The sequence below is a fragment of the Lineus longissimus genome, chromosome 7 (genome assembly GCF_910592395.1).
Source record: "Lineus longissimus chromosome 7, tnLinLong1.2, whole genome shotgun sequence".
In the NCBI taxonomy this organism is placed as follows: Eukaryota; Metazoa; Nemertea; class Pilidiophora; order Heteronemertea; family Lineidae; genus Lineus; species Lineus longissimus.
In genome coordinates, this window is record NC_088314.1 from 4778727 (window position 1) to 4806633 (window position 27907).

Below are 27907 nucleotides of genomic sequence, written 5' to 3' on the forward strand. Positions count from 1 at the left end.
TAACTAGCCTTTGTTTGTGACGTCTGCCAAACTGATATGCGGAACGCCGAGATAGCGTAGCACCCGGAACCAGCGTTGCGTGGAATGTGACACCAGAACGGTGACGCTTATCCCTATCATACCCCTGCTTTGTCCCTAGGTTCTTCCTATCAGATTCAACCAGACCACAACCCTTTACACGTGGTACAAACGAGTCAAGCACCTGCTTTAGTGACGTCATAATCACTTTCGACCAATCGGATTGCGTCGTTTGTAATTTGTCAGGAAATTGACAGGTGGATATTTTGCTTGGTGGAGAAAATGTTGCCGATTTGTAATGATGGTGGAAAGTTGCGAGTAATTAATTAAAACAGTTAATGTCGTTATGGGGGAAAGGTGATCACGGGTTTCAAGACAGATTATTAATGACTGAGGCAAGATGATATTTTGCAAATAAATTTATATGATAATGATGTTAACCCTCCAACACTGAAAGTGTTTAGCGAGTTGTTTGCAGGATACAAGAAGTCCATGGGATTTTTCATGGGGTATTCATCTTTTAGTTCTAGCAAGAACAAAGTATGAATGAATGTTACATCACATACTGAATACAAGTTTTATATTAAATTTCAAAAATTCTCTTCTCTTCTTTTCGACGGCAAAAGCTTCAATACACCATCACGTCGTGCATGTATTGTGGACAGGGAAGTCGGGATAAATCACAAATTCCGGAAAAACCAGATAATATTGACAGAACGATACACTAAAATTTGAATTACGGCGCATTGTTTCTCGTGGGCATGTGTATAGGCAAGACCCATTGGCGCCTCCCTGTATCCAGAGTGTCACACGAGGGATGCGCTCCCATACTTCGCCCGGGGTCCTCAGCCTCCCTAGGTAACCTTATACGGCGCCACGACTCGACTCTACAGTCAGAAAACCACGACTTCATATTTATTCAAATTCTATGAGTCCGTCCCCTTTGTTCTCTCGTCGCTAATGAACTAAGCACTGCAGACTCTGTGAAAGATACCGAACTATTGCTTTTTACCTTCTGCGGCGATGATTGTTTATTATTAATAACTTGTAAATAATCTTGTGAAAAGTTATTAAATCAAGTGGATGATGAACCAGCCATCATGTTGCGATGAGAAATTGACCTCGGTATATATTGGGGATAAAAATTTGTATCTGCCGACCATGGTCGCTGGTCGGATATTACCAAATGCCTCCCCCGATGTGCATGATACGCAATGTGGAGATCGGCATTATAGCAGATTTCATTAATAGGCGATTCAGCCAACACCAGCCGACGGTGATGATAATGTTCTTACGCTGCTGAACTCTAAAATATCACCGCATTGAACCATTAAACATTTAAACCCATAGCCGAGATAGCTTACTGGAAAAAACCTACCAAGTAATGGATGCACCGTGTCAAGACGATACGCGCCCTATAACAATCACGGCCCAGAACCCGTAGTAATTTCATTTTCATCAGTATTTCCACCTGCCCCGCTGGAAACAAGCGGAGCCGTTTCCTGCGCTGCGTAATAAACTCATCCGATACTGGGGCCATTTATTTTGCGGACAATTTAACAGGCGCGCGGCAATTCGCCCTCCATCCGATGATTCGGGTATCGCATGCTAGTTTAACCTTGCCTTCATTTCCGAAGAGCGGGAAGCTATGCAGGTGAAGCCTTCTCCTTCCTCATCGTCAGCTCCCGTCACGCACGTGGAGTGCAACTCCTTAACATTCTCCGAGATGTGGCCTATTATTCACCAGACGCTTGCAGGAAAGGGCGTTACTTTCTACGATTGAGCAGAAGGCGAATTCTCAAGTGTGTGTGTGTGGGGGGGGGGGGGGGAGGGGGTATGGACGCCAATACGAACCTTTTATTATTTACCAAAGCGCTTCCCAACCTGGTAAAGTCACAGTGTACGAATTGTACCAATATACTGTACAAAATAAATGAAAGTCATCCATACCGAAACACGTTTATTCCATTGTCAAAGTGTAAATTCCATAGGTTTGTATAATTTTTATGTCAATATATGTACGTGCAACAGATCACCAATGTAACAAGACAAACATGATGGCCAATATATACAGGTACAATTTTGTATAAGCTTTACGTTAACAAAACCGACACCTTGAAGGAAAACGTCTTCAGAAGCAGTTCATAGTGTTACATGATATGAGACTTGAATATTTATTTACTAAGACTACTAACAAGTTTGTCCGTAATAGGTACTAACCCGTACCCCAGCCTTCTCCTTCTTTTCGAGTCATCCTGAGTCATGCACTTCTAACGAAAAAACAAATATCATACATGAATGATAATTATGCGAAACAAGATTATTAAATAAAACAGCAGAAATTAATACCGCTAACTAGAAAATCTATTGCTTACAGCTCAATATCTCAGTTGTAATATTGATGAGCCATGCAGGTCACACAACTGATCGAAGTCTCAACCTTGTTCATCGATATTTGCTCCTGAGAACATCACAACACGACACCAATACAGATGAGATCTGAATATTTAACAACAAGTTGGTCCGTATCCGTAACCCGCAACCCATTCCCTTCCTATCATTGCATCGTCGTGTGAAAATATAAAAAATGCTCTGTTAATGAAAAGCCATGTATTATACCCTCATGCTTATGTTGTAGAGTCGTCAATTTCAAATCACTTATTTCAAATTGAGATAGCGCTTTGATTTCGATGACTCTTGAGATCACCTGCCTAAAAATATTAAATTGTATATCACTATCAGGTCTAGAGGGGCCAAGAAGTGGGTCTCTCATGTTGCATAATAATAATTCAATCCTCCGGCTAGAAGTTCTATTGCTAACAGCTGGATGTAAACAACCACTGGAGCCAGGATGATCGGCGACGGATAATCGAGATTACCGTTTGTATGGTGCAATATAAGGGTGTCGACCTTTACTGATGATACCAACCCTAGAGCATCTTGGCACCAGTGGTATTCATAATACTCCGCCTATCGAGGTATAGTAGTATCAAAAACCTGAATCTAAGAAGATGCAGGGGCATAAACTGGGGAAATGATTCTCGATCCAGGGTGCATGGGCAATCATTAGCATAGTGTAACATGATAACGAGTCAAGTATAAACCAGAATGACAATCTTTACTCTCTTTACTGTAGAAAAGACAACTGAAGTGGTGGAATACTCAAATGAACATGTTTGTCTTGATGTGACAATCGAATGTACTACAGTGATAAAACACTTGAGATCAACGGAGATATACTGGAATGCATAATCAACGGCAGTTTCTTTGGATTTTATATTGCGGTATCGATCATCCAAAGACCATAATCAATCTTCAACTGGTCCTATACTAGCGATATCTTGCTCATCTTCGTTCTCCATTGCGATATGGATACTGTGGCTGGCACCCGGAACCTGAAGCGTGGACCCGCGAAGCATTCCTTCTCTGAAACATTGAGGGCAACGGTTAAGCATGATTTTAGTATTGGCTTGACTTATAGTCGAGCCAGCTTCAAAACGCTTTGTTCACTACATACAAATAAAAACACAAGGTCAAAATATACATTCGAGTGTTCCTATAAACAGCTACAAACACGCATGGTAAATGTATTTACCAAATGCGGCAGGGTTTTATGTTTTATACTTACGCGACTTCTCCATTCTCTACTGGCAAATCGCTCATGTCGTTCATCAGAATTGAACTACCAAATATGTATGGCTTGAGCTCCGCCGAGAACGCCTTGGCCATCTTTGTCTGGTTAGGACTGTGCCGCACGCCCTGGAGCCAAGGCCAGAACATGAGCAGACAGCTCGACATGATGAAAGCACCGGCGAGATAGAAGGAGTTGGAGTAGTCGTGGGTGATGTCGTAGACCCAACCTGCAATCGAACGACATTTATACATCTCAAAGGAGAGTATAACATTAAACAAAGCTACAATGTAACAGCAATTTTGGCAGATTGAAAAAGGCTTTCGTTGGTATCATTATGTGGACACGAGACGCCGGTCTTGAAAGGCTGCGCAACAGAATCATCTTGACGATTTTACCTTGCTGAGACGGACAGTCACATCATCCTGAAAGAGTTTTCCAGTAGTACTTCTCAAGCAGGTGTGAACATCGTCCGTTTGTTGATCAGCCAAATGTCAGCCCTTACTTTGACTTACCCGCTATTGGAGCACCAAGGGAGAATCCGAACGCACTGGACAGCATCACATAACCATAAGCAGCGGTCAGAAGACGAAGGCCCACAAACTGCTGCAGAACAATCAAGATGAGCCCACCATATGGAGCAATGAGGAATCCTATCACAGATGAAAATCCCAGGACACCGGCAAAAGACAGGGTCGTTGGATATGTAGCGGCAAATATTCCACTGAGGAACAGGCAAGTCAAATACAAAGTCAATATATCTACTTTCTCATACTGTCCGCCAAGGCCTTGGGCGATTCTTCCAACAACGTTAAATATTCCTAGCAACGATATCACAAGATAGCTTTCACTTTTAGTGAGTCCGATCCTCTCTTCAGCGAATGCAGTTATGTGGACATATATAATTGAAAGGCCGCAGGTTAAGAGAAAAATATGACATAAGAGCATGACGTAATTAAATTTCTTAAACATCCCCAACTGGACGATTTTAGCCCGTTTGACCTCAGCCGTTTGGTGGTCTCCGGCGACAGGCGGCTTGCGGATCAAGACCCCCACCACGCAGAGATTCAAATAGATTCCAGCTATAATGAACATGGAACCTCTCCAGCCGAAGTGTTCGATGCTGGCGGTCATAATATATGCCATGGCGAAGTTTCCCGAACCTCCCCCACACATCATGATGCCATTGGCTAAAACCCTCCAAGTGTCGAAATAGTGAGAGACGATCGTTGAGCCTGGGATGTATGCTATACCACTTCCGATTGCTGGAAAGAAACACGAACGAAGGATTAGAGAAGTATTTCACTTCGCATCCTTTCTATTTCATGACGCCAACTCTATACGTCCGTCGGTTTGAATTAGGCAGGATTCGAAGAACGAAATACGATAGTGTCATAAAGTCCTGCGGGGAAATCATTTAGGTGACACTCGTAAACCAGCCTTTATACTCAGTACATGTATACCTTATAGCATAAGAACTCTTCAAAAGCCGTGGTCGATTAAGTAGAATGACATGTACATATTTCATTTTCAACTCTTGGTAAGGGTTGCGAAACCTCTCTTCATGCATGACACTGTTATAAAAATAGAGCGCCGTCAGCCTTAGCCGTCAGCATGTGTTATTCAAATATTCTTTTCCATATCGGATGAAAGGTTTTTATCATTTGTATTACCAACAACTGAACCTTTGCCGTTCATGCTTATACTTACGCGTGATGATACCAAATGTAATCAGGAGGACATAGACATTTGGGGCGAAGACTGTGGCAACCATTCCAATTGCGGCAAAAAGGCTTCCTACTATCACAGTAATGCGGTAACCAAATCTGTTGGTCATGATGCTACTGAGAGGACCTAACGGACAAGAGAAGAAATACTGCACTTATTCAAAGCAAGAAAATCGGGCAGCTCGGGAGGATTAGGCATCTGATTTGTTGTCGCTCAAGTGGCGACGTCACATAATACTGCAAGATGCGATTGTGAGGGGAACTTTAAGTTGAAGCGGACCAATAAAAGATCCTATTGTACAATGGTCTACGGTCTAGGCTTCTGTAGCTCAACACCCTGTACTACAATCTGCGGAAGATATAGGACTATTAAAACGAGGGGAATGAAATTACTTCCACACTGGAATTTCCTCCGAATTAGCATGAGATTCAGGTCACCCATTGTAACTGTTTGGCGTTGGCGACCGCAATGTCAAGTGTCGAGACAATGATCATGTTCTCGTCTGGTGAAAGTACAAGTAGTATCTTTTTTAAATGTTCAATACGAATGGCAAGTTTTTACATACTGTAATAACTTGACATTCGAGGAACGAGCCATGACATGAACATAGGACACGTAGGACACATAGGACACTGGTTTTTAGAATGAGCCCACGCCCCTATGCGTATACACTCCCGGGACAATCCACTGTTCCATCCTAATTGGCTCTCGTTAGGGTGAGGGATGAGGCCGGTCTACTGCGTCCGGAGTGTAATTGATGCGATGTACTGTATTTGAGAGTAAGGATGTGGTCAACTTACCTGCAGCACACATGACGCCGATATTAAGTGATCCAATCCAGGAGATGAGACCACTCCCAGACTCAAATTCCTCCATCCAGGCAACATAGTAAATACTGACAGTGAAACATGTCCCTGTCGTGATGAACAGCGTGGTGAACCCGCACAGGAGGATGACCAAGCTGTAGGAAGGCACCTGCCGTAATAACTTTTCAAACATTCCGGCCAGCTACCATCAGCAGGCGGCATGGGGTGTCACATTGAGATCATTTTATCAAAATGATGAACCTGAAAAAAAGCAGATAGAAGACTCCCCATCGTTCACTGTAGTCACATCACATAAAAAGGGTCTATATATTGTCACGTTATGTGTCCTGTGTCGTTCCATAAGATTTCATAATTTTTCCATGACAAATAAACGACCCGCATAGTCTCTGGCTGCCAGGTTGGCTGCGTCTGATGAAGACCTAATGGCCATTACAGTGATTATTTCCAAGCTTTGCTGGGCTGGCGGGTAGGGTGAACTGGTGAAATGGGGGAATGACTCATGTAGAACCCGGAATTTAGTATTGTGGTTGAGGACAAGAGAGGGGGTAAAAAGGGCCAACTCTTGAAGGAGGTGGTGAAAAATCGTGGGTGAGAAATTCCATTCAGGCCTTCTGACCCCCCCCCTGTTTCACCCACAATATTAAATGGTCCTGTGATTCGGCCAAATTGGTTTTATGGTAGAATAAAAAAAGGCAAATAAGAAAATACTGAACTTACATGGCTACAATCTCGCATACTGTCGTCCATTTTTACACTGAACAGTATACCAGTATAGCGAGAGAGTATATGTTGGAGAATGTGGCGCCAAGCTGATCAATAGAGAACTGAACAACTGAACAGCGATTGAATGTGGAGCTAGTGTTTGGTTTATATGCAAAGTGCTTAGTTCAAGGACGCATAGTGTTCCGGGCTAGCAGACGACAGAAAAGTAACGTGATGACGCGCATCTTCGACTCGTCCCCAGAAATCATGGCAGCATTCGTCTTTTCACGGCAATAAGGCCTTGGGTCAGGTTAGAGGGGTGAATTTGGACATTGGGACCGCCCAATCCAGTGGTCGTGGTCTGGGTACCAGTGTGGTCGTGTTACCGGGGCCTTGTAATGGTAATTAGAGAGGAAACCATTCGAGACCTGCGATTCTTGGTCATCGTAGCGGGGTGGTTGCGTTACCGGGATGGTCGCCGACCGGGGTTCCACTGTACAAGCATCATAATCTGACTTGGTCCAAGCTAGCATCTCACAATTTTCTGGAAGACATTCACAGCCTTGTCTCTCCCGCAGCAGTCACATGGGCCTGCTGTCTTGGACTGATCTAACAGATGACATGCACACCAGGGCCTGCTGCCTTAGGCTGAGCTATCATCTCACCATGCTTGTGAAGACAGTTCCAACGTACTTGACCGTCTCTTCTATACCGCAGGCACAAGGGCCTAACGAAAAATATCTTGGATTCGCCGTCGTAAAATCAGAATTGTAACAGCTACTGTCATCAGCTTGGTTTTGACAGTGTCTAGGACGAGTGAAGCCGCCTGGTAACTACTATTCAGATCTTGGACATTGTAGCAGCTACTGTCATCTGATTGGTTGTGACATGGTCTCTGCAGGGAGACATACAAGACATATGCCTTCCCAAATCAAAGAATTGCTCGATGTGAATTTGGTCAGACTTTTTCCATCGCAGAGATCCGTGTTCCTATTCACTTTGACCTAGTGCTATATTCAGGACAACTCCTCCCAAGGGACAGTATATTGCCATTTGTCAGTCCCAATGTGTTCAACTGCATTGCAATCATTACTATTGTCTTATTTCTTTATGTCTTATATATCATAATGTAACTTGCCATATCAGGACCTTTTTTGGTAATGTAAGATCCCCTGTAAGATGTAGGAGTTCTTTGCATGGTCATTGTGTGGAGGGGCAAAGCACATGACTGGTCAGCACCAAAACAAACTTCTTCGAAATAGTCTAATCTGTAAGGTCCAATGGGAAGACCATTAGCTTTTGCCAACTGGACATCCGCTGCAGTTGAAGCCAGAAAACATGAACTCAAGGCTGAATTACAGCACAATCAAAAATATTTATTGCAATACGATATAAATGATAAACATGCATTCACTTTATTAGAGACACAATTTACCAATCTTTAAAATATTGTACATGAATTTACAAAAATATAATGCCTTTAATGAAAGAGAATATAGTTGTTGGTCTGCATTCTTGTTAAATATCAGTGTGAAAATGAAATGAGACTGTTGAGTAGCTGAACTTTATACCAGTGGTTTTCATTCAATAAATGTTTCATTGTTAATTTGTTATATGTCTATGGGTTTTAGTGTCGATCCAACGACTTCACCAATTGGTCTGCGAAAAACATTCACAATGGGCATGAAGGAACTGAACACAAAATCTTATAAATGCAAACTGTTGCCAACAATGAATCTCAATCAGACCGGTTGGAGTTCGGGAACGAAATTAGAATCCATACCTATTCCAGGTACGTTGACCTAGGTCCCAGGTTGGACTACATATCATTGAGAAAGCAAATCAAATATCAAGGACTTTTGGTTAATGCTGTTAGATAACAAAACACATCCATTGACACAGATTGAAGATTTTTGTGCAAACCACTGGCACACTGACATAAAGTGATCAGGAGAAGAAGGCTCTACCATTAACAGCAGGGCAAACTTCAAATTATATAATCATCACATAAATCAAAAAATTATGCCAGTTCATAAGAACAGTGACAATTCATTAAGGTCACAGTTACTGAATAAAGTGTTTCCGTACAAATAAATATATTACAATACAGGGGTCAAAAATTTTGTTAACAACTGACAGAGACAGGCGTTTTAGTGAGCCCCAGATCGACTAGTGGCTGGTGAGGTATGAATGCACTTCATCTAAGCGTAGTACAGTGATAATCTAGCTTGATAGAGTGAAAGAGTGCATGGGCAAGCCAAATCAAACCTTCAAAAGTTACTCAGCATATTTTATATTATTTGTCTCGCTCTCTTCCACCTCAAACACATAGTGCTCAAATTATTCCCTTTTACCTGAGTATTAATGAAATGTTTGTGTCACCCAACTGAGAAGCAGATGGTCCTGTAATAAAGACATAGGTCCATTAGATTAAATGCTACGTCGATTGACGATTCACCAACTGATCAAAAACACGCGTCCATCTCGGCGGGTTTGGATGTCTAAATACTGCGTCCACAGCTGCTTGTGGAGTCTGTTCTCCATCCTGAGGAGCAAGGTTGCTATCTGAACTGTCTGTCTGGTCGGAATCATGGTCATCATCTGCAACAAGGAAAGGATCAACCATTTAATGGACAGTTTTGTGCAAAAATGGCTATAACAGTAGAACTCCCTCATGAGATAAAAATGAGCAATATGATCTTCATGTATCAGTGCTACACAACAGAAATTTCCCCATAAAGCCAATGAAATCGCCCTGTATAAGCATCCAACTGGCAGTCCGTTTTTAGAGAAGTGTGAACAAACCATCATCATTCCCACTGGCACTGCTTCCATCCTCAAAGTCTTCGTCATCAAGCAACTCCACCTCTACATCATCGTCATCATCGTCGTCGTCATCATCATCATCCTCTTCGTCATCATCCTCCATCTCTTCCTCCTCATCTTCTTCTTCAACCTGTGAAGACGACAAAATATTTTCAGGGAATAATGCATGGAGATTTTCTCAGTACAGTCTGTTAGGATTAACTTTTTTGTTGATTCTGCATGCATTATTGTGTATTCCTACACCCACTGCTTCAAGCTGACATCAACGGTTACCTGAGGTTTCATGCCAACAGCAGATCTTTCCTGGGCTCTCTAAAAAGGTATACAGGCACAAAAGGAAGAGCCAGGAATTCAAGTTCTAGAAACCAACACCTTCTCAAAACAGGTCTTCTTTCGCAGATTTGAACTCAAGCAAACGAGACACGTTACCTGGTCATCTTCCTCATCCCTAAGCTGACCAACTTCATACAGACGACACACGCTCTCTTCCGATAGCGTGTCCGGTGACTTCACATTCTGGAAATACAAAGACAACAGTTACTGGGATTTGTTACGAGTTGGCACTGCAGTCAATTCAGAAACCATGTGACACAATAGGTGAGCACTTTTGTATGACTACAGTGATATTTTGCAAAGGGACTAATATATCTAATGGCAACTCCCCAAGCTATCTAAAATGTTTCGGTACTACCTCCACAACAGCCAGGTAACAGTCCGACTGATCCGTACACAGATCTATCACATTCTTCTTCACATCGATCGTCGCAATGTTTGTGTAGTCTGTGGCGTCGAAGGTTCTGAACGACGAGCCAAGTGGACTTCTTTCTTTCCCATCTTCAAGATCGTCAAACTCTTCCATTGGAAAGTTAGCTGTAAGAAAGGAAGGCAATACTAGAATTGTCTGACTTTTCTAAAATCTCCTGTTTTCCAAGTATCAAATACGAAAATTGGCATCCATGCAAGAAATGATTAAATGCTAGCAGGTCTGAGCCGTTTAAATCAAAAACCGGGAAAAAGACTGAGAACTTGCCTCCATATATGACTGTGCCTGCATTGTTGAACATGATCTGGCACTGATCCAAAGCTGGCACCGTCCGCAGTAAAGCGAATGAACGCATGTCCCACTGAAACTGGGTTAAGGAGGTAACAGAGAAAGTTTGGAGTACTGACAAAAATATATCTTGTATGACTAAAGACGATCAGTAAGTAATCACAGTTACTAGACTGAAGAGAATATCATCCGGATCACACAATCAACAACCCAATCCAAATGTAGATGTGACTATCTCCGAAATCGTTGTTTTGGGAAAAATGAATTATAACTTTTGAAAGGATACGACTTCGGTGTTGATGACTATCTCCAGCCCCATTGGATGAAACTGTCCACTGATATCAGGGTTGAACTTGTCGAACTTATGCACCAGTCTTCGACTCCGTACATCCCATAATAAGCCATCCGACAAGACAAGATCATCACATGGACTGAACGTTGCACGATTCCGCATATAATTATTCGATTTATCAGGGTCGTGAAATTGGACAATTTTTGCCCCTGTTTGAACATCGTAGATTTGAGCAGCATCATTCTTCGTTCCGATAATTCTGTCCTGAGAAAGTTTGCTGAATTCTGTGTAGTTATCGTCATCAAATGCATACCTATAAGTGATGAAAAAAACAAATTAGAATGAAACATATAAACCATACTTGGACATCAGGGCATGTGAAAAGAGCTCCGACTCCACTCAGTCTCCAAATTGGCTTTAAAAAAAAAAGCAAGATTTCAAGTAGTCAAAAAAGAGTGAATCAAACAACACTGGCTAATCACAATGCTCCACTCTAAGAGAAAAGAAGTTTCAAACTTACTTGAGAACGATTTCTTGACCTAATGACCACAACGCTGACTGAGGTGTCCCCCATGATGATGATGTTAGCACCAGTTTACCATCCTGAAATTGAGGAAATTGAAAATCCTGTCATTTGATTTGAGGATAATTTAGATCTCTGCAGCTATGAAGTGGAACTCTCCAGGATAACCGATTCTGTTAACAAAAACAGACTGACTGTCTAGTATTCATCTTAAAAATTCTCAGAACCGGAATCAACAAGCGACGGCCGACTTACCTTGGATGGTTGGCAGTGAGATAGCGGTGAGTTGTGACAGATGGCATATGTATGCTCCTCAGCTGTCTGGACGTTATAGAGTTTCAGTTCTCCTGCGTAAGTACCCAGGATGAGATATTGCTCACAAGCCTGCAAAGATAAGTTTAAAACATAAGGATCCTAAAAACCCACACCATTTGCATGATTATTTTGCCCACAAACGGACAAGGCACTCTTCACATGTCTCAATTTTTCTTTTTCAGCATTCATCCTCAGTGTCAGTATAAACTTATGTTTTACATCTTACTACTGACGAACTGTTCAGAATTGTTTTAACTGACAGCTATCCATGGCTTCTAGAGTCGTTATGAATAGTTTCCATGTTGCAATAGATAAAGACTGCATAATCTTTCAAGGAAAAAAATGCACCAAGACCTGATTAAAACTTACAGAAAATGCACAACAAGAGAAGCACCCATCTTCCTCAGTATCACGGTATGTCCTGATTGGCCGGAATCGACTGTATAGATATTTCCTGTCCCACTTGGCCCCGTGTGGGCCACCGTATAACGGATCAACAGAACGTTGGAAGAGTCTTGATGTGATATTATAGGGTGCCGTTTTCCTGTGCATTGATATTGGACACCTATGTGGCTCTAGTAAAGAGAACCGAGGACACGTTACCATTGGATTGACGCACAGGGAATGTTGCTTTCTCAAGTACTCAGTCACTATCTTGTCTAACGTGATCGACGGTTTGCTACGTTTGAGGACAGGGGTGGCTGGTGTTGATTCCATTTTCTCTCTCATGATCTTATGGATAGGATTAGGCGCCTAGAAAGTGGGATGAAAAAGATTATAGTCCGTTTCATAAGAAAACTGCACCAAAAGCCTAAAATGGCTGATGACATTTTCGGTACTTGGCTGTTAATGGCTTGTTCTTCGTGATGTATTGTCAAGTTTTTTACAGCCTCATAATCTCCCTTTATGAGTTCTCAACATTGGTGTCACAGAGTAAAATTCTTTCTACAGGGACGACTGGAACGGCCTTGCTGAATTGATCATTGTGCAATTTCTTACCTTCTGAGGAGTCTGTACTTTGGGATGGATAACATTAACTTTGATTGAGCTAGAAGTTCCAGGTGTGGTGGGTTCTTTCCGAGACCCTGAGGACGTCCCAGCAACCGGTGTCCCACCGTGTGACAAGGAACTCATACTATGTCCCATTGGACTACTCATCTGCCTCATCAATGCCTTGGGTGTGGAATAAATGCAAGGATTTTCAGGAAGCACAGGAGTTGGTGCAATCTTTGGCAAGTTTGCCTCGGTCTGTAACGCTTGAGCAGACGTCACTAAACCCCTTTCAGTCAGATGATCGTACATCAGCTGTAATAGTTCCTTGTCATCGTATGTGATCTTTGTTTGAGCAACAATGTCAGCCTGAAAGTTATGTTGGGAAAAGTAAAAAACAGAATTGTCATCTTTACAATCGCAGATGTGCACTTGATTAAACAAGAGATGAAGGAAATCTAACTGCAGCTGAACTTAAGATCAACTAGGTTTAAGCTAATCTTACCACCTTTCATCCACAGCCCAGTGACAGATTATGCTAGTTCAATCAAATAAGATCGGACTCTGTATAACTTTTCTCTCCCCAGATGATGGAATAATGCTTTTGATAAGAGAACCAGCTTATTAATACATCCAGCAGTACACTGCCGATACATCCTGAACAAACTTGCCTTCCTAATCTTTTCCAACGACGCATCATAATTTGCGCTGTTTGACCGCCCAGAGACTCGCTCAATCAATTCTGTAGCATATTTACAGAACTTAAGATGTTCGAGTCTCTTGTCTTGAAGAACTGGTTCCTTCATTAGCATCTGCAGCTGCCCGTTGTTGAACAATGACAGCTTGCCGATGATCTGCTTCACCTTCTCGTCACGGGACAAACCGAGTAGAGCACGGCATGCCAACGCTCGTATCGAATCAGCTTCGGTGATAGGAGTTTTTATCATCAGTAACTTTAGGAGCACCTGTAAGTGTGAGTTATTTTCAAATTAGACGGGCCTTTCAGTCACATGATTAGGGACACACACTGCTTTCCCAACTTCGGGCTTATTCGAAAAACCATTTGATTGCATTCACAATTAACTTCTGTCTTCTTGCATGAACACATGATTCGCTTGATTTGTGATGTCATAAGAGGTGTTTAGAAGCAGATTTAACCTTTTTAACATTCTAGAAAACACTTCTGAGGGGGGGGGGCAGTGAAAAGAAACTCAAACAAATTTTTAGTTCGACAGACTCACCATGATGCCATTATTTGAGCGTACACAATCCCACATTTTAGCAATGATGTCATCAGTTCTTCCCAGCGTTCTCTTCTTGGCACTTCCTGTCATGAAGCGCACTACGTTGCCACCAATCTGAATGAATGAGAATAAATTGAAAGAAACATCCCAGATGCAAAAACATTGCTGAACAGCAACACTGTATTGTAATTCGCTACATTTTCGTGGGTGTTTTTCGCAAGAATGAAATTGCAAATAATCTTTCCTGATTGGAGAAACTGAAAGACATTTCGTAATCCGCCAAAATAACAAGAGGCCCAAGGGCCTGGCGCTTAGGTGAAATGCATGGGTCAATGTACACAACATGGAAAGTACCTGATAGGTCACTTTAACTTAGACACTGTTATTTCTCCTGCACTCACCCTGGACAGTGGTCCACACACACAGTTAATGATCACATTCAATGCTGATCTCTGTACGTCAGAATCCAGAAAAACCTCGCCTTCAGCAACCCCCAGCAGAATGCTAATAGCTGGAGTCATGGTGTTCTCAGGAAGGGGTATGGAATCGCACAACTGGACCTGAGTTTTTGGACTAACCGTACAGACAGCCAAAGCATCAAGTGCGCTTCTAATAGTCTCTGCCCTGAAACGTTTATTAAAATATAATCAAAGAAATTCGTCACCTTGGTATGTGGTATTTGGATCACTCATTTCAAACTCTAGACTAATAGTTTCTAACTTAACATCATTGACAGTTATGACATTTCTTTATAAATAAGTTCCACAGGGGCACGAGCTCAACAAGGTTACAGGAAATTGGTCTAATATTTCATCTCACAAGGCCATATTTCCATAATCATGCATGTATTTAGTTTCAATTCATCTGGATCATCAAATTCTAGTCAAAGCGGAAGCCCCATTATTTTTCACTTTAAACTTACACGTGTCGCTCATAGTTTGGCCCTCTGAAAATCAAATATCAAACAGAAAGGTGTATTGTGGCGAAGAAAATAATGTATTGTAATTCATGAATTGGCCAGGTGCATAGTGCAGAAATAACCAAATAGTTCAGGTGCATCATGCAGCAACAAAATTGAAGTAAAATAACCACCGAGGACAAATATACTGACTATATTGCAGAACAGGACAATTCTTTTGTCCATAACATTGGACAGAAATTGGATTGGGACCTTTCCTAAGAAAATATTGCCCGTACCACATGTGATAAAACTGTTCGCTGGTCTATAGGTTTATTTCAGAAATTTTGCTAAAAAAGTAGAGAGTAATGTGCGGTAACAACATAAACTGACAGGAAACATGTGTGCAGATTTTGAGGAAACATGCACGAAATATTCATCTTACTTTCCTGTGTATTGTGTCCACTCATCGGCTATGGCAATCAAGCGTAGAAGCAACGTAATGCCGTCGAGTTTGATGAAATCAGACACGGGTTTCCAGTGCATTCTAAGTGGAAGACATTCTAATAATAACTCTGTGTAGTCCAAAAGGACATCTGGAGAATGCTGAGCAGACTGGAATACAAAAAAGACACTTGAATTACCTTTAAGATAAATATGGCACACGTCAATCACTTGAGAATTTATTGAGATATGAACCTCAGAACACAGCATTTTTTAAAGGTTTTCTTTAATAATGATTCAATTCATCATAACAGCCTCCACACAGCTTAAAAACAATGTAGAAAGATCATTAGACTTAATATATGATCATTTCTAGAAGAAAAGTTTTCTTGTTCATTTCCAATCTTCTCTCTTTTCTCCATATGCGACTAGTACTACTTTTGACAAAACAGGTCACATACGGCTCAAGAAGTCTTGAACTGACCTTATAGGCAGGTATTTCAGCAGGTATCGGAGAACCCCCTTCTCTCCTGGCATGAGAGCGCCGCAACTCATCCGTCTTAATGACTAAATGAGCCTCGAAGTATTTCTTGAGCCCAACACAAACGTGCCTTGCAGCTTGACGACTCACAAACACCTCATCCTCTGACATCTGGGGGTCAGTCTCATCAGTACTCAAGATCTTAAGGGTACTCATCTGAAAATAAGATGTCAGTACAATTTGAACCCCATAGACAGGAGGACAGGAGTCTGGTCCAGCAGTAGTTATATGGGTGGTAATCACAAAAAATTTCTGCTATTGTCCATGAACTTTCCCGTCTATTGAGCCTTGCCCACTATCAGCCAAAAACCTTATCACAAACTTAGTAACATTATACCACATACAGCAGACGAGAATAGACGTAGGTTACACATACCACATTGAACATTCGACGGAGGCCATCTTGAGCATCGAACAGGTTGAGAATGACACGGAATTGAAATGAAGCACTGAAGAACATGGTGGCATGGCAACGACCCGACTGGTGAGAACATTCCAACAGCCAGAGGACATAGTTGACTAGATCGCTGAGGATGTGCTCTGGTAACAAACAAACCTGGAAGTAGAGACGAATAAATGAATATCTATGATACGGCATTTCATGATTCCCATTTCTTACAACAATGGCTTTAAATCATGAATTAAAGGAGAATAAAAAGATTTGTTCTCCCCCATCGAGAAGATGTGTTGGCCCTAAAATAACCATATCAGACTTCTAAATGCCTTAATATTACATCTCAAAACATGTAAATTACTATTCAGACAGTCGACTGAGGGGCGTTATTTCCAGCCAAGGGGATATGATGAAATACATACCCTCTCCATTGCATCCTCAAAGTAGGCCAGATAATAGAGGCAGAGAGACACGCCTGTGGCAGCCATGGAAGGTCGGTAAACTCCCAGCAGACGCTGCACACCTTCTGACTGGATGAACTTGATGGCAAACTTCTTGTGGCAGAGAAGAGATGCAAGGAACTGAAATTGATTGAAGAAAATGTCACTTACTTATTAGTTTTAAAAACAATTTACACGTTCTTTATCATGATACATTCATGTAAGGAGTTGCTGTCTTTTTCCTTGTATATAATCTATGTTGCTTGACGCTTAGTAGGTATGAACCATCATAATCTTCAAGAACTGCATCCTCTTTGCAAACCTTCAAGACTGACAAAGCAAAGCAGGTTATTCCCCCCCCCCCCCCAAGTATCAGTGTGGGAAAACGATTGTTACAAGGCATAGGTCAGAGGCCAGACACTTCGCCTCCAAACAACCCTCAAGAGAGATTCAGTACATACCCTCAAACCATCAAATGCAAGTCGAATATCTTTATTCTTCTTGAGATCGATGAGGTTATAGATCAGGCTTATTGCATCACATTCAAACATGGAGCTAAGCAGCTGAAACATTGAGAAAATAATCATCCATTCACTGCAAAAAAATATGAAGAATTTCTGAATACATGATTCGAGAAGATCTCCGCATTGTGTATCATGCAAAAACAACACTTTGCAGAAACATACCAGCTCAGATGGTCTTTGTCATTTAATACTTCTTCCTATTTGAGACATGATCTCTGTTTTCAAAATGATTCAGTCAACACAGGTCTAAGCCTACATGTAATGCCTAGGTGATTTTCAGTTGCCATTAATATCTCTGGTTGTCCAAAGTTCTCGGCGATATTTTTCTAGTCATCTTCAGAACATTATTAAGTTATCGAAAACTGATACATTGTATGCAGGCACATTGATGTTACCTCTTGATATTCACCCATAGGGGCAAGATACTGAACAATTAGCCTCATCCTCATGTCGATTGACAATGGCTCCATACAGTGCGAGCCAATCACATACGGCTGCATCTCGGCCCAACTGCTGCTGTTTTCATTTGCTACAAGTGTAAAAAGAAAGAAAAGCGATTTAATATGCCAAGCCCAAGAACAGAAGATCAACTTTTATACAGATTATAATCATAAACTCATGAATTCCATTTTCCAAGTGCTGTATTGCAAAATGGACAGAATATTCTGCAACTACTAACAAATACATGGACAATATAATCTTACAACTGACTGTACGCCAAACTGTGAATGAAAAAGCACCGACTAAAGACTGTGAAATTCGACAACACAAACACTGAGACTCGGAGTGACCACACTCAAAATAAAAGATACAACATCAAAAAGTACATACAGAAGCTACCTCGCCGCACCCTACTCTTTTCAGGGCTGGTGCCAACATCTGATTTCTGTGGTAATATTCGCAAGTGTCTTGGTGCATCTCCACTCCCCACCTCCCTCTCCATCCCATCCTTCCCTATTCCAGCAAATGGTCGCCCTAGCGCTGCGTTCATCTCATTCTGCTTCTCCTCCCATAGCTTGTGAAGACGGGCTATCATGATTGGTACCTACAAGTTGAAATAGAAACTTGACTTCTTTTTCCAAAGTAGTCTAGAAATACTCTGGTGATATCCTCCTACCAAGGCAATATCCTCCTTCCTAGGCAAAATCTACAACTCTACAACTACAAATCTACAAATCTACAACTTGCCATGGAACCACGATTCTCATTCAAACACAAATGATCTCATGTTCTCAATAGCCCTTAACACTCATCCTAAAATAGCTCAGAAAGTTCATCATGACGACCAAAATAATGTCCACGGTCTAGTCCTAAATCGTTGACTGTTACGTCATGAGTGGGAAGTGTTATTTACTCTCGAAATGCAAAGTCAGGAATGCAGTTATTTGACTTACCAGCCTGGCATTGCTCTCCCTGAAACTTGCTGCAATATCTTGGACTTCCATCGCACCAGGCAGTAACCCTGTGGCGTACGATCGGAGTGGTTCATCAGCGACTTCAGCCCAGTGGAGCAGACGACGGACAATCTCATCCTGAAACGTCAAGAAGTGAATAAAGATGTTTTTTTAGGAAGATTTTGCCCCAACCTGTGTCATCATTGTGTAACCTCTTGTTGCAGCCAGAATTGATATCTGCCATCTTGGATAAGCAGCATGAGACATCAAGGTATCAAGATCTTATGCCAGCTTTGAGCTCACGCCTATGATACCGTACTCACATTTTCATTGAAAACGACGGAAGTCTCGAGTCCAGGCAAGATGTCGAGTAATATACGACAAGCGGCTGTCTGCAACGCTTCTTGGTCTCTGGGACACAGCAAGTATGTATTCACAATCTGAGGAAAGAAGGATTGTGCATAGTTTTAGTCAAGCAGTATAACATGGGCAAGCACATTAATCTGCCTACTCACTTTCCAACAGCATTACATTGGCCTTAGTTTATGATAGTATGACAAATACAAACTAGTAGAATTGGAACCCCCCCTTTAATATGCTTTTTTGCACAGTTAATCTCGGATTCTTTGAAAACAGCTCACAGTTATTCCTTCACTTACCTTATTCATGAAGTCATCATTTTTGAATAGGCACTTTAACAAGTGTCCAAGACCACATTTTGGATCGGCCCTTCCTGAAAAGCAAAGGAATATTGTCACCTACAGCACATTTGAACCGTTGAAAAGCCTATAAAGGCACAACCAACACAAGCATCAAGCCACAAGCATCCTCCAACTTCTCTTTCCAAGCGTCGGCTGGTGCAGAGGGTACAATTCTTCGAGTCTTCACATGAGTTGTATACCTACCAGGATGGCGATCATCAAAAGGATCTGGATCCATCTTAAAGTATGCCTCAGTTTCTTTTTCAATCAATTCTGCCAGTCTGAAATAGAAATTTTGTGGAATGATTGGAATGCTCATCTAAATATAAAATCTTTTTGTATTGAATGATGACCTGAAATATTTTCATCATAAATCCAGACCAAAGGTGTGTGAAAGCGCTTTTCCATGAGATATGTCCAGGTCAATCTTACTAAAAGTTACTTTCAACTGAATTGTCAGCTGGGTAAAAACCTACCTAGTCAGTACTGGAATGGGACTGATCCCTATACCGTTGTTCTCTTGAGTCCACTGCTCCAGCAGAGAATTCAACTCAGTAGTAGAATCTACAGCCGCCATGATGATAGATGCAATTAAACACCTTTCAATATCTCTGGAATAACGATGGACTTGCCAGGTTAGTATTTTACTTTTTGGTCACAGGGGGTTTGGGGCATTGGGGTCAGGGCGTATTGGGTAGGCAGATTCCAATAAGATAGCATAGCATGGCAACACACTTCGACAACAATGCATAGCATCCGATATGTCATGTATGTACAGAACAGTATACATACACATACGCGCACACTGCATGCATGATACACTGCCTTGAGCATTCAGACTCTCAGCAAATACAGAAAATCAACTCAGACAATGACAATAACACATTACTCAAGAACGTGTATAAGAGCAACATAAGGGCTAACCATTTATGATTTATTTCTTTGAAATAGTGGTGAAATCACACGAAACTAAAATTAAAATGAGAAAAACGTGCAATGTTTGTAATTTAGTCAAACTGTTCTGCAGCAGCAGAAACAAAGCAAACCGATTGGATGAAAATCCGTTCAGCGCCATCTATTGATCAATTTGCGGCACCAATTTCAAGCAAGGATTTGACAAAGCCGGTCGAGGGGTTTCTGTATTCTCATCTTCTAAGGTAAAATTCCGCAAAGTAATTAGTCTGATTTCTATATATTGGAATGCAAACTGTTAAGAATATTATCTAGATCCATTTGAATGCGTTAGTTCAATTTTTCCTTGGATAGTTTGTGCGAAATTGGAGTGCAGAGTTATTGTTGTCTCCTATCTTCGAGCCTAATTGCGGTGTAGAAAATGGCGTCGTTGTGAAAAAGTGAAAGGCAACATGCCTATCAATTTATTCGATAAAAAATATATGTCAGTTTGAAACCGTGGGGTAAAAAATCACGAAAAATCCTACAGACTGTTTCCTTTATTTTCATAATTTTTCTGTAATTTTTAAAGCGGTAGTTTTTGTACAATAAATTAATGAAATATTGAGGTATTTATGCAGATGCTTTAGCCTAGCTATTTTCCAATCCACCCCAACTTGACAAGAACTGGAAGTGGAATTAAACTGGATTGGTTTTCCAGTACAATGAACTAATCAAGCTGAGTCAAGTGCAGAGAATACTGCAACTGGTATCTTTATTTAAATATCATTGTACATGTATTTTATTGCTGGTACTGATTGCAGCAGCCAGCACTTGGAAGTTGATGTGATATTTGTACTGAGAACGGAGTAAAGTTAGAGATATCAAATCTCGAGAATTTGATTTGGTTTTACCAACCAAGTCATGAAGATGAAGTGTCTTTCTATTTAGGCAGGGCAATAAGAGAACGTTAGGGAACACAGCAAGGTGCCATGCCCTTCAAACTTGACTTTGACTGAAACACTCCTAACGTTGCAGATTTGTGCACTGATTGCTGGATATGTGATTGGTTTATTTTGACGCAGGGAGAAAAGAATATATCTTAATAATTAGACAGCTGATCTTGTATTCTAGTTCACCGTATACGTAGAGAATCATGGGTCGTAAGCGCAAGGCTGATGCTGATGTCCCAGCTGCAGTTGAAGAGGACGAGGTATGTTGTTACCCAACTTCTTAGAAATGTGAATATCGATTTCATTGTGATGGTTGAAAGTGATTGTAATTAGAATTTAGATTGTGAAAAATGTGCAAACTGCAATTTCTTCTTATTTTCTGCACCCGAACAATAGAAAGATCAGATATTTCTAACCTGGTATTGTTTGGGACACTCTCCATGCATGCAAGGAGTGTGTTCTCGAACTCATCTACCGAATATTCTGAAACATAAATAGAAAGAATTATAGAAACAATATATTTTCCATTTTCAGCCTGTAGAAGATGCCCCAGCTGCTGAGGAGGAATCAGCTGAAGATGAGGATGCTACAGATGATAATGAAGATGCTGGAAAGGTACAGCTTCAGGTTCATATTGCAACAAATCAAGTGGGGTCCGCATCCATCTGAGTTGTCCTATGCTGTCCTTAATAGGGAGATGTTCTTATTTATATTACAGAAGTGAAATTGAATGGAAATGACCAATTTAGGACCAAAAGTCTCTAATAGTAATAAAGACAGTCTCCTACCACCAGGGGTGTCCGCTAAGGGAGGTTCTCTTGTATTTACATTAAGATTGTTTTTTGAAACTTTCCCTAATTTTCATTTCGGGTGAAAAAGTTTCATCCTGAAACCATTCGTTATTTCAATCTTATATCAATGAAATCTTACTTCTTGCTTTGTAGGATGGTGCTGGCGATGCCCCTGTTGTAAAGAGAGGACGTGGAAGACCACCAAAGGCGGGTGGTCCTGCCAAACCTAAGGCTGCAGTGTCTGTGAGTAATTTTCTTTTTTGCGCTTCATAAGTAGAAACCTTGATAAATCTGGTTTTATTAATCATAACGAATAGGGGTTTGTTTTTTTGAGATTCACACAGTATTTTGAATTCCTATGAACGTAATCAAAATCAGTGAAAAAATGTACAACATATGTGTGCCCTGAATTAGCAATGGTGTTTTTCATGTAAACAATATTGTTAATTTTGCAATATAGTTTTCTTCTTTTTCATTCAGGTCAAGTCAGCTGATGGGCCCAAGAGAGGTCGTGGTCGCCCAAGGAAAGCGGTGAGTGGAGTCTAGCAGTGTTTTACGCATGGTACCTGTAACCCGGATATTTTCATGGCCTATCTATATATTCCTGGTTGTCTAGTGGCATGAAACCAGTGGCTGAAACATAGCCGATAAAAAAAATCTTTAAAACTGCCATGGCGCATTTAGTCTTCCCGATTCATTTTCCTTTGCTGAAGAAAATAGAGAGGAAGTTTGACGTAGTTTGCAGTCGTGACATGTCTTATTTAGGATACTTAAATTGGAGCTATTTAAAGCTCTTGATGTGATTATCGTGATAAATTTGGATAGCCCCAGAAATATTCCGGGTTACAGGTAACTTACAGTCTAACTGCTAACATTAGGGTAGAAATTATTCAACCAGTACCCCTCTCCCAGTAGGCCCAATTGGAGTTTTATAATGTTAAGAACTCCTGATTATGTTTCTCTGAATGGATTTGTAGGGTTTAGGTGTCGTTAGGATGCAGCCAATCCAGTTCCTGCAACCTTTCTTTCTTCCATTCCAAACTGCAGATTGAACGGTTAACATATACAACGATGACCTCCGGCAGACCCAGTCGCAGATCAGATCGTGTCCGGGAAGATAGCAGTCCCACCGTAGTTTACCGCGGCTCGCATAGCAGTTCCGTTCCCTCTGGTAGCGCATTGGAGCTAAGACGTCTCACCGTGGAACAGAAACGTTTAAATCTCGAGCATGAGCGGTTTGCTCTCGAGCAAGAACGCCTGGAAATGGACAGCAAAAACTGGGACATGTTGCAAGAGACTTTGTCACATATCGCACAAAGCCTTGGAAAGGATGGAGTGCCCAAAAATAAGAGCGAATAAATTTTGACGTCATACTGTTTTCACCAACATGGACATTTACTTCTTGTCGACATTTGTCTTGTGGCCGTTGTTGTGCAGTCCTGTTAGTCACTGGACATTTTAAGTTTCATTTGCCGTTGTTGACATTTGAGAGAAGCTTTTCTTTGCTTACCATTGCTTTTTATGCACCAAGACTGGCAAGAGGATGAGGTGTTTGCACTGAGAAGGAATTTCCTCACATTTTGAAACAACTGAAGCCAGAACCTTCTTTTTGTCAGTCTTGATTCCTTGAGTGAAAGAATAAACCTCTGCACAAATATTTCTTTAGTCTTAGCATCTAAGTTTTTTCTTGTCCATTATTCACTGACATTCATGTCCATGTAGCTTTCAAGTTGTGGTTCCATTTTCAAGCATATTGAGTCCTTGGTGTTTACTGAGATTATTTTCATCTAAGATACAGTTTGCCAGTGTACATTACACTTTGTACTGTTCTTGTCTCAAAGTGCATACCTCAATTTACATTGTCAACAAATCACTCTATCAAGTATAATGTTTTTTTAAACTCTCCAAAAATTTCTTTTGGGTTTGCTTTTTTGTGAGGAGACTTCATTTGGTTTCCATTGTTGAAACTATGTGACAGAAATTATTATATATCACATAGTTTGTATGAATGAAATAAATAAAAAATGTTCATGTAGCTCAAGTGAGTCTGATGAAATCATGAGGATTAACTCTGATCTACTTAACTTATCAAATGGCAGCAATAAAAATTCATTCATTTACATCTTATCAATATTCATTCATCCATTGTATTCATCAAAATAATTTGCAGCTGTACAATTCCAGTAATCAGTAGTTCGTATTTTTGAGTCATTAACCATTCATTGTAAGAAAAAGTTCATTCACAGTTTTTGCGGCCTTTGACTGCCTTGTAAATTGTGCTATTGGTTATTTTCTAACTGCAAAAAACACTGCCAACTGGGCTGAATAATGTCAAAATACTGTAATTCCGAGACAAAAAAGTTCTTCCCAGGTTTAATTTGTTTTGTAACTTTCCGAGCAGCGGGCTTAAATGTGCAATGACACTGCAATATTGTTTGAGAATAGATCTAACACATAGAACCTTACCTTTTATAAAGATGTTTTTGTTGGATTTGTGGGCAGGATATTGTATTGTAAACTCCTCGTCGAAACTGAAGAAGAAGATGAACAGGCTACATAAAAACATTCTGTATTTTTCACTGCTTGCTCTGCATTTATTATCAGCAAGAATTAAAAACAGGTTGCGAGTTAGATCTTGCCAGTAAGGTCGATAGCTGATAAGAATATTACACTTACAACCAAAATCCTTGCTTGTGTTGCCAACCCATTCCATCCCTGTTACAAATCCAAAGTTAGACCTTCTGTGAGATTCAATTATTTAATAGACCTTTAGATGTTTTAGATCATGTCATATACCATTGTTGTTGTATAAGTGGAATCCTAAATGTTTTATCCAATGTTTCTAGGAGCTATTCAGAATCTTTTATGAATAAACTTTTATTCGAAACTGATTTGTTTTCTTCTGATTGAAAAGTTTTGTAAATGGCCTGGTGCCCTTGCATGTAGATTCGAATCGTGAGATCCTTTTGATATTATAGATTTGTATGTCAGTGTTGGGAAGTAGCCATAGACCTTGTGCCAAAGAATGGATCTCGAGCACTTTAAAAACGGTAGACCACCAGCAGGACCAGTCATTCTAATCTTACTTTTTAACATCCCCAAAGCTTGCATACCAGTAGTACAGAACAAACTCTCTCAGATGAGAACCAAGCGTCTATGTACTTGTATGTTCCATTATGAGGTGCTTGGCTACAAACCTGGAAAATTATTTGTGTGGAATTGGCTGGCATGAACTCCCTCTCTTGTAAAACTCGGGATTCCCAGCACCACAAGGGAGATGAAGGTTCCCAAAAAAGTTTTCCGAAGTTGTGAAAACAGCCAAGAAGTTAAAAAAGACTACTTCAAGGCAAATCGATTCCTGCAAGCCCATACCTGCTACTAAAATGACCCACAAGGTATGATACTTGTACTTTATTGAACCTTGTATGTTATGTAACATTAAGTATTCCCAACGCATATTCTGTCCAATCTTTAAAATGAGCTTTTACTTCATAAAAATGTGCTTAAGTATTCTGAATATTCTTGTTTTCAGGGTGGTAGTGGCGCTAAGCCAAAGAGTGGCAAAGGACGTGGCCGACCAAAGAAGAGTGCCTAAAACTTTAAACACTGGAGACCACTTGTGAGAGAGCGCCTGGTTGATTTGGGACTTCACTGATTAATAAACCTGTGGTGTTTGTTAAAAAAAGGTCCAAGGAAATCAATTTATATGTTTTTGGTTTGAATGGATATTGTTCATATTGAAGCAAGGTCAAGACCTATTGGCATTGTCATCTTGTTAGGCTTCATGGCCAAGGCTTGGTTCTTTGCTATGTTATGCTCTGTTGGTTGTTTCTTCCAAATCCTACCGATTGTATCTTTTAAAAAGTTTTCAGTGCAGAACAGGCTTTGATAAAATGTTTCATAGTGGGTTCAACGGAGCAGCAATTTCTGTTCAAATCTAATTTTTTCCAACAATTTAGTTAAAGCCAGAAACAGCTTTGTAATTTCTTTGACCTAATCAGTATCTGCAAATTGGGAGATGGATTGTTCAGGGGCAGATCCAAGAATCGGTTAAAAAGGAGCGGGCAACCCTGCCCTTACTCAATATAATTCCATCGTCAAATTGAAAATATTTCTTTAATCTTCATGGTGAATTTTAAAGACTTTCTGCAATAGTGGGGGCCTGGGCTAGAGAAGCCCCCCTTGGATTCATTCCTGTCGTTTATCTTTTCAACTCATGCCATCAACATATTGTAGATACTTTCATGTCGTACCAAATACAGCGTAGTGTTTTCGCCAAGGTGTCTCGTACAACCCAGGGAAATTTGTAAGTCGAATCATAATCATATACAGTATGTGTGTTAAAAGGTTTTTACTGTTTTTAGGTCTAATCCGGCATTCCAAGTTGTGCAGACGTCTTGCCAAAAATTTTCCGACCTGCCATTCCTTGGTTCAGGCTCTTTAGAGGGATTCCTCAGAAAGGGTTGCTGGTACCAGTCCATACGCAACATGCTAGAGTTTTGATCAAAAGTTCTTGAAAATTTCCCGCCTATTTTGAAAATGCACAATTTGGATTGTCTTTTGATGTAGGTGACAATAATTAGACATATCTGTTGTGTGTGCATGTATTTGTTTTCATATATTCATGTCCTTGCAATAGAAAGGTTTAAAATTCTTTTAAGAAGGCCCGGTGATGTCTTTAAACTGCTTCCATGCAATAACATGCTCGTACTAATGTTAACCAGGACATTTTTTATCTAAAGACACTGCCATTGAGAGTTTCTTTGTGAAAGTCTTCACCAGTCATGCATTGGTCTCATGGACCAGACATCTGTATTTCATATCACCTTCTATATATAACGTGTATAGATCTAGTATCACCTTGTTTTGCCTTATTTCTTGTATCAACAGCTTTTTGTTTTACTATCTGTTTACATCCATGTATCCAAAAGTTTTATCACTACCAGTGTTAGGATTGACAGCTGGACTACTGCCAAAGTTTTCAAACAGTGTCATGACGTACACTTTGAGAAAAGTTTTAGACTTCCCTCGTATGTGAAGTCCTTTCTGCAGCCTTGTTGTTAAGTTCTACTATTAGGTTATCAAGTAACTCATAAAAGATTAGGCAGCTAAAGTATCGAAACTTAAGGCTAAGACAAGTCAAGCGTCGAGGATAGTCATCAAATGCTTCTTTCAACTTTAATCAAAAATTTGATCTTATTTTTCCTTGTGTTTAGATTATATGCTTCCAATATTATTATCGTTAGCAAAGTTTTATTCTTCTTTTATCAGGCTTTGGAGCTGTTTTCCATGCGATCGATTACATTTTTATCCTTTTCTCAAGCGTTTTAGAGCTGTTCTCCTTGCAATGGATTAATACAGTTTAATCCTTCTTTTATCATACTTTGAGAGCCGTTCTCCCTTGCAATGTAATATATCATTGTAAAATCCTATCACGCAATACAACAGGATAAGACTAGATTGTGAGGATGTTAACTCTTTATTAACTGTTGTTTTAGCCCCTTGAATCATCATGTAACTTGGTATGGTTATCACAATAAATATATTGATTTTTTTTGGTACATGAGACTTCCTGCTATTTCATTGAAAGGAAACAGCAACTTGTTCTGAAGTATGTAACTTTTTGCATGTTCTGTGTGCAGATTTATACATGTTCAGGCAAGTTTTTTATGATGTGTTTCTGGAGACATTATGAGGAACATAATGTATTGAAGACACTTGACTGTGTCACAATCAAACATATCCAGTATGTGATCAGCTGTACACTGTGAGGCACTGAGGATCCAAGA

General features: G+C 40.5%; 3 protein-coding genes across 6 annotated transcripts; 1 reads left to right on the forward strand and 2 right to left on the reverse strand.

Annotated features, from left to right (window-relative positions):
* Window positions 1-1965: 1965 nt before the first annotated feature.
* On the reverse strand, window positions 1966-7013 carry LOC135490833 (monocarboxylate transporter 13-like). The gene is made up of 6 exons (XM_064776377.1): window positions 6922-7013; window positions 6178-6444; window positions 5360-5503; window positions 4165-4914; window positions 3647-3878; window positions 1966-3444 (listed from the first exon to the last, which is right to left on the reverse strand). Exons 2-6 carry the CDS (start codon window positions 6374-6376, stop codon window positions 3327-3329), a joined length of 1443 nt encoding a protein of 480 aa, XP_064632447.1. The 5' UTR covers window positions 6377-6444; window positions 6922-7013; the 3' UTR covers window positions 1966-3326.
* Window positions 7014-8261: 1248 nt separating this feature from the next.
* LOC135491194 (DDB1- and CUL4-associated factor 1-like) lies at window positions 8262-20497 on the reverse strand. Of its 3 annotated transcripts, none has more exons than XM_064776909.1 (27): window positions 20408-20497; window positions 19960-20092; window positions 19688-19764; window positions 19442-19515; window positions 19106-19222; window positions 18783-18920; window positions 18229-18433; window positions 17784-17917; window positions 17326-17427; window positions 16847-17005; window positions 16407-16586; window positions 15974-16186; window positions 15491-15660; window positions 15070-15093; window positions 14549-14771; window positions 14145-14261; window positions 13575-13868; window positions 12913-13272; window positions 12283-12666; window positions 11854-11982; window positions 11596-11678; window positions 11070-11388; window positions 10763-10856; window positions 10424-10602; window positions 10162-10248; window positions 9712-9862; window positions 8262-9507 (listed from the first exon to the last, which is right to left on the reverse strand). In XM_064776909.1, exons 2-27 carry the CDS (start codon window positions 20058-20060, stop codon window positions 9344-9346), a joined length of 4278 nt encoding a protein of 1425 aa, XP_064632979.1. In that variant the 5' UTR covers window positions 20061-20092; window positions 20408-20497; the 3' UTR covers window positions 8262-9343. The 3 variants fall into 3 exon arrangements, with proteins under 3 accessions (XP_064632979.1, XP_064632978.1, XP_064632980.1); XM_064776908.1 differs by having other exon boundaries at window positions 18220-18433; XM_064776910.1 differs by lacking the exon at window positions 15070-15093 and having other exon boundaries at window positions 18220-18433.
* Window positions 20498-20573: 76 nt separating this feature from the next.
* On the forward strand, window positions 20574-27679 carry LOC135491290 (high mobility group protein I-like). 2 transcript variants are annotated; one of them, XM_064777052.1, is made up of 6 exons: window positions 20574-20640; window positions 21509-21587; window positions 21862-21942; window positions 22272-22361; window positions 22599-22649; window positions 25651-27679. In XM_064777052.1, the coding sequence occupies exons 2-6, from the start codon at window positions 21531-21533 to the stop codon at window positions 25711-25713; spliced, it is 342 nt and encodes a 113-aa protein (XP_064633122.1). In that variant the 5' UTR covers window positions 20574-20640; window positions 21509-21530; the 3' UTR covers window positions 25714-27679. The 2 variants fall into 2 exon arrangements, with proteins under 2 accessions (XP_064633122.1, XP_064633119.1); XM_064777049.1 differs by lacking the exon at window positions 25651-27679 and adding an exon at window positions 23166-25639.
* Window positions 27680-27907: the final 228 nt, after the last annotated feature.

Bases quoted from the DNA above. Each gene is read 5' to 3' on its own strand.
- LOC135491290 (XM_064777049.1), top strand. From the start codon at position 21,531: ATGGGTCGTAAGCGCAAGGCTGATGCTGATGTCCCAGCTGCAGTTGAA. The intron at 21,943-22,271 runs GTACAGCTTCAG...CTTGCTTTGTAG, and splicing joins ATAATGAAGATGCTGGAAAG to GATGGTGCTGGCGATGCCCC. The intron at 22,362-22,598 runs GTGAGTAATTTT...TTTTTCATTCAG, and splicing joins AACCTAAGGCTGCAGTGTCT to GTCAAGTCAGCTGATGGGCC.
- LOC135491194 (XM_064776908.1), bottom strand. From the start codon at position 20,060: ATGGCGGCTGTAGATTCTACTACTGAGTTGAATTCTCTGCTGGAGCAG. The intron at 14,772-15,069 runs GTAAGTTTAAAG...TAAACGTTTCAG, and splicing joins CCAAACTATGAGCGACACGT to GGCAGAGACTATTAGAAGCG. The intron at 13,273-13,574 runs GCAAGTTTGTTC...CATAACTTTCAG, and splicing joins CGTTGGAAAAGATTAGGAAG to GCTGACATTGTTGCTCAAAC.
- LOC135490833 (XM_064776377.1), bottom strand. From the start codon at position 6,376: ATGTTTGAAAAGTTATTACGGCAGGTGCCTTCCTACAGCTTGGTCATC. The intron at 5,504-6,177 runs GTAAGTTGACCA...CTTGTCCGTTAG, and splicing joins CGGCGTCATGTGTGCTGCAG to GTCCTCTCAGTAGCATCATG. The intron at 3,445-3,646 runs GTAAGTATAAAA...TCAATGTTTCAG, and splicing joins GTAGAGAATGGAGAAGTCGC to AGAAGGAATGCTTCGCGGGT.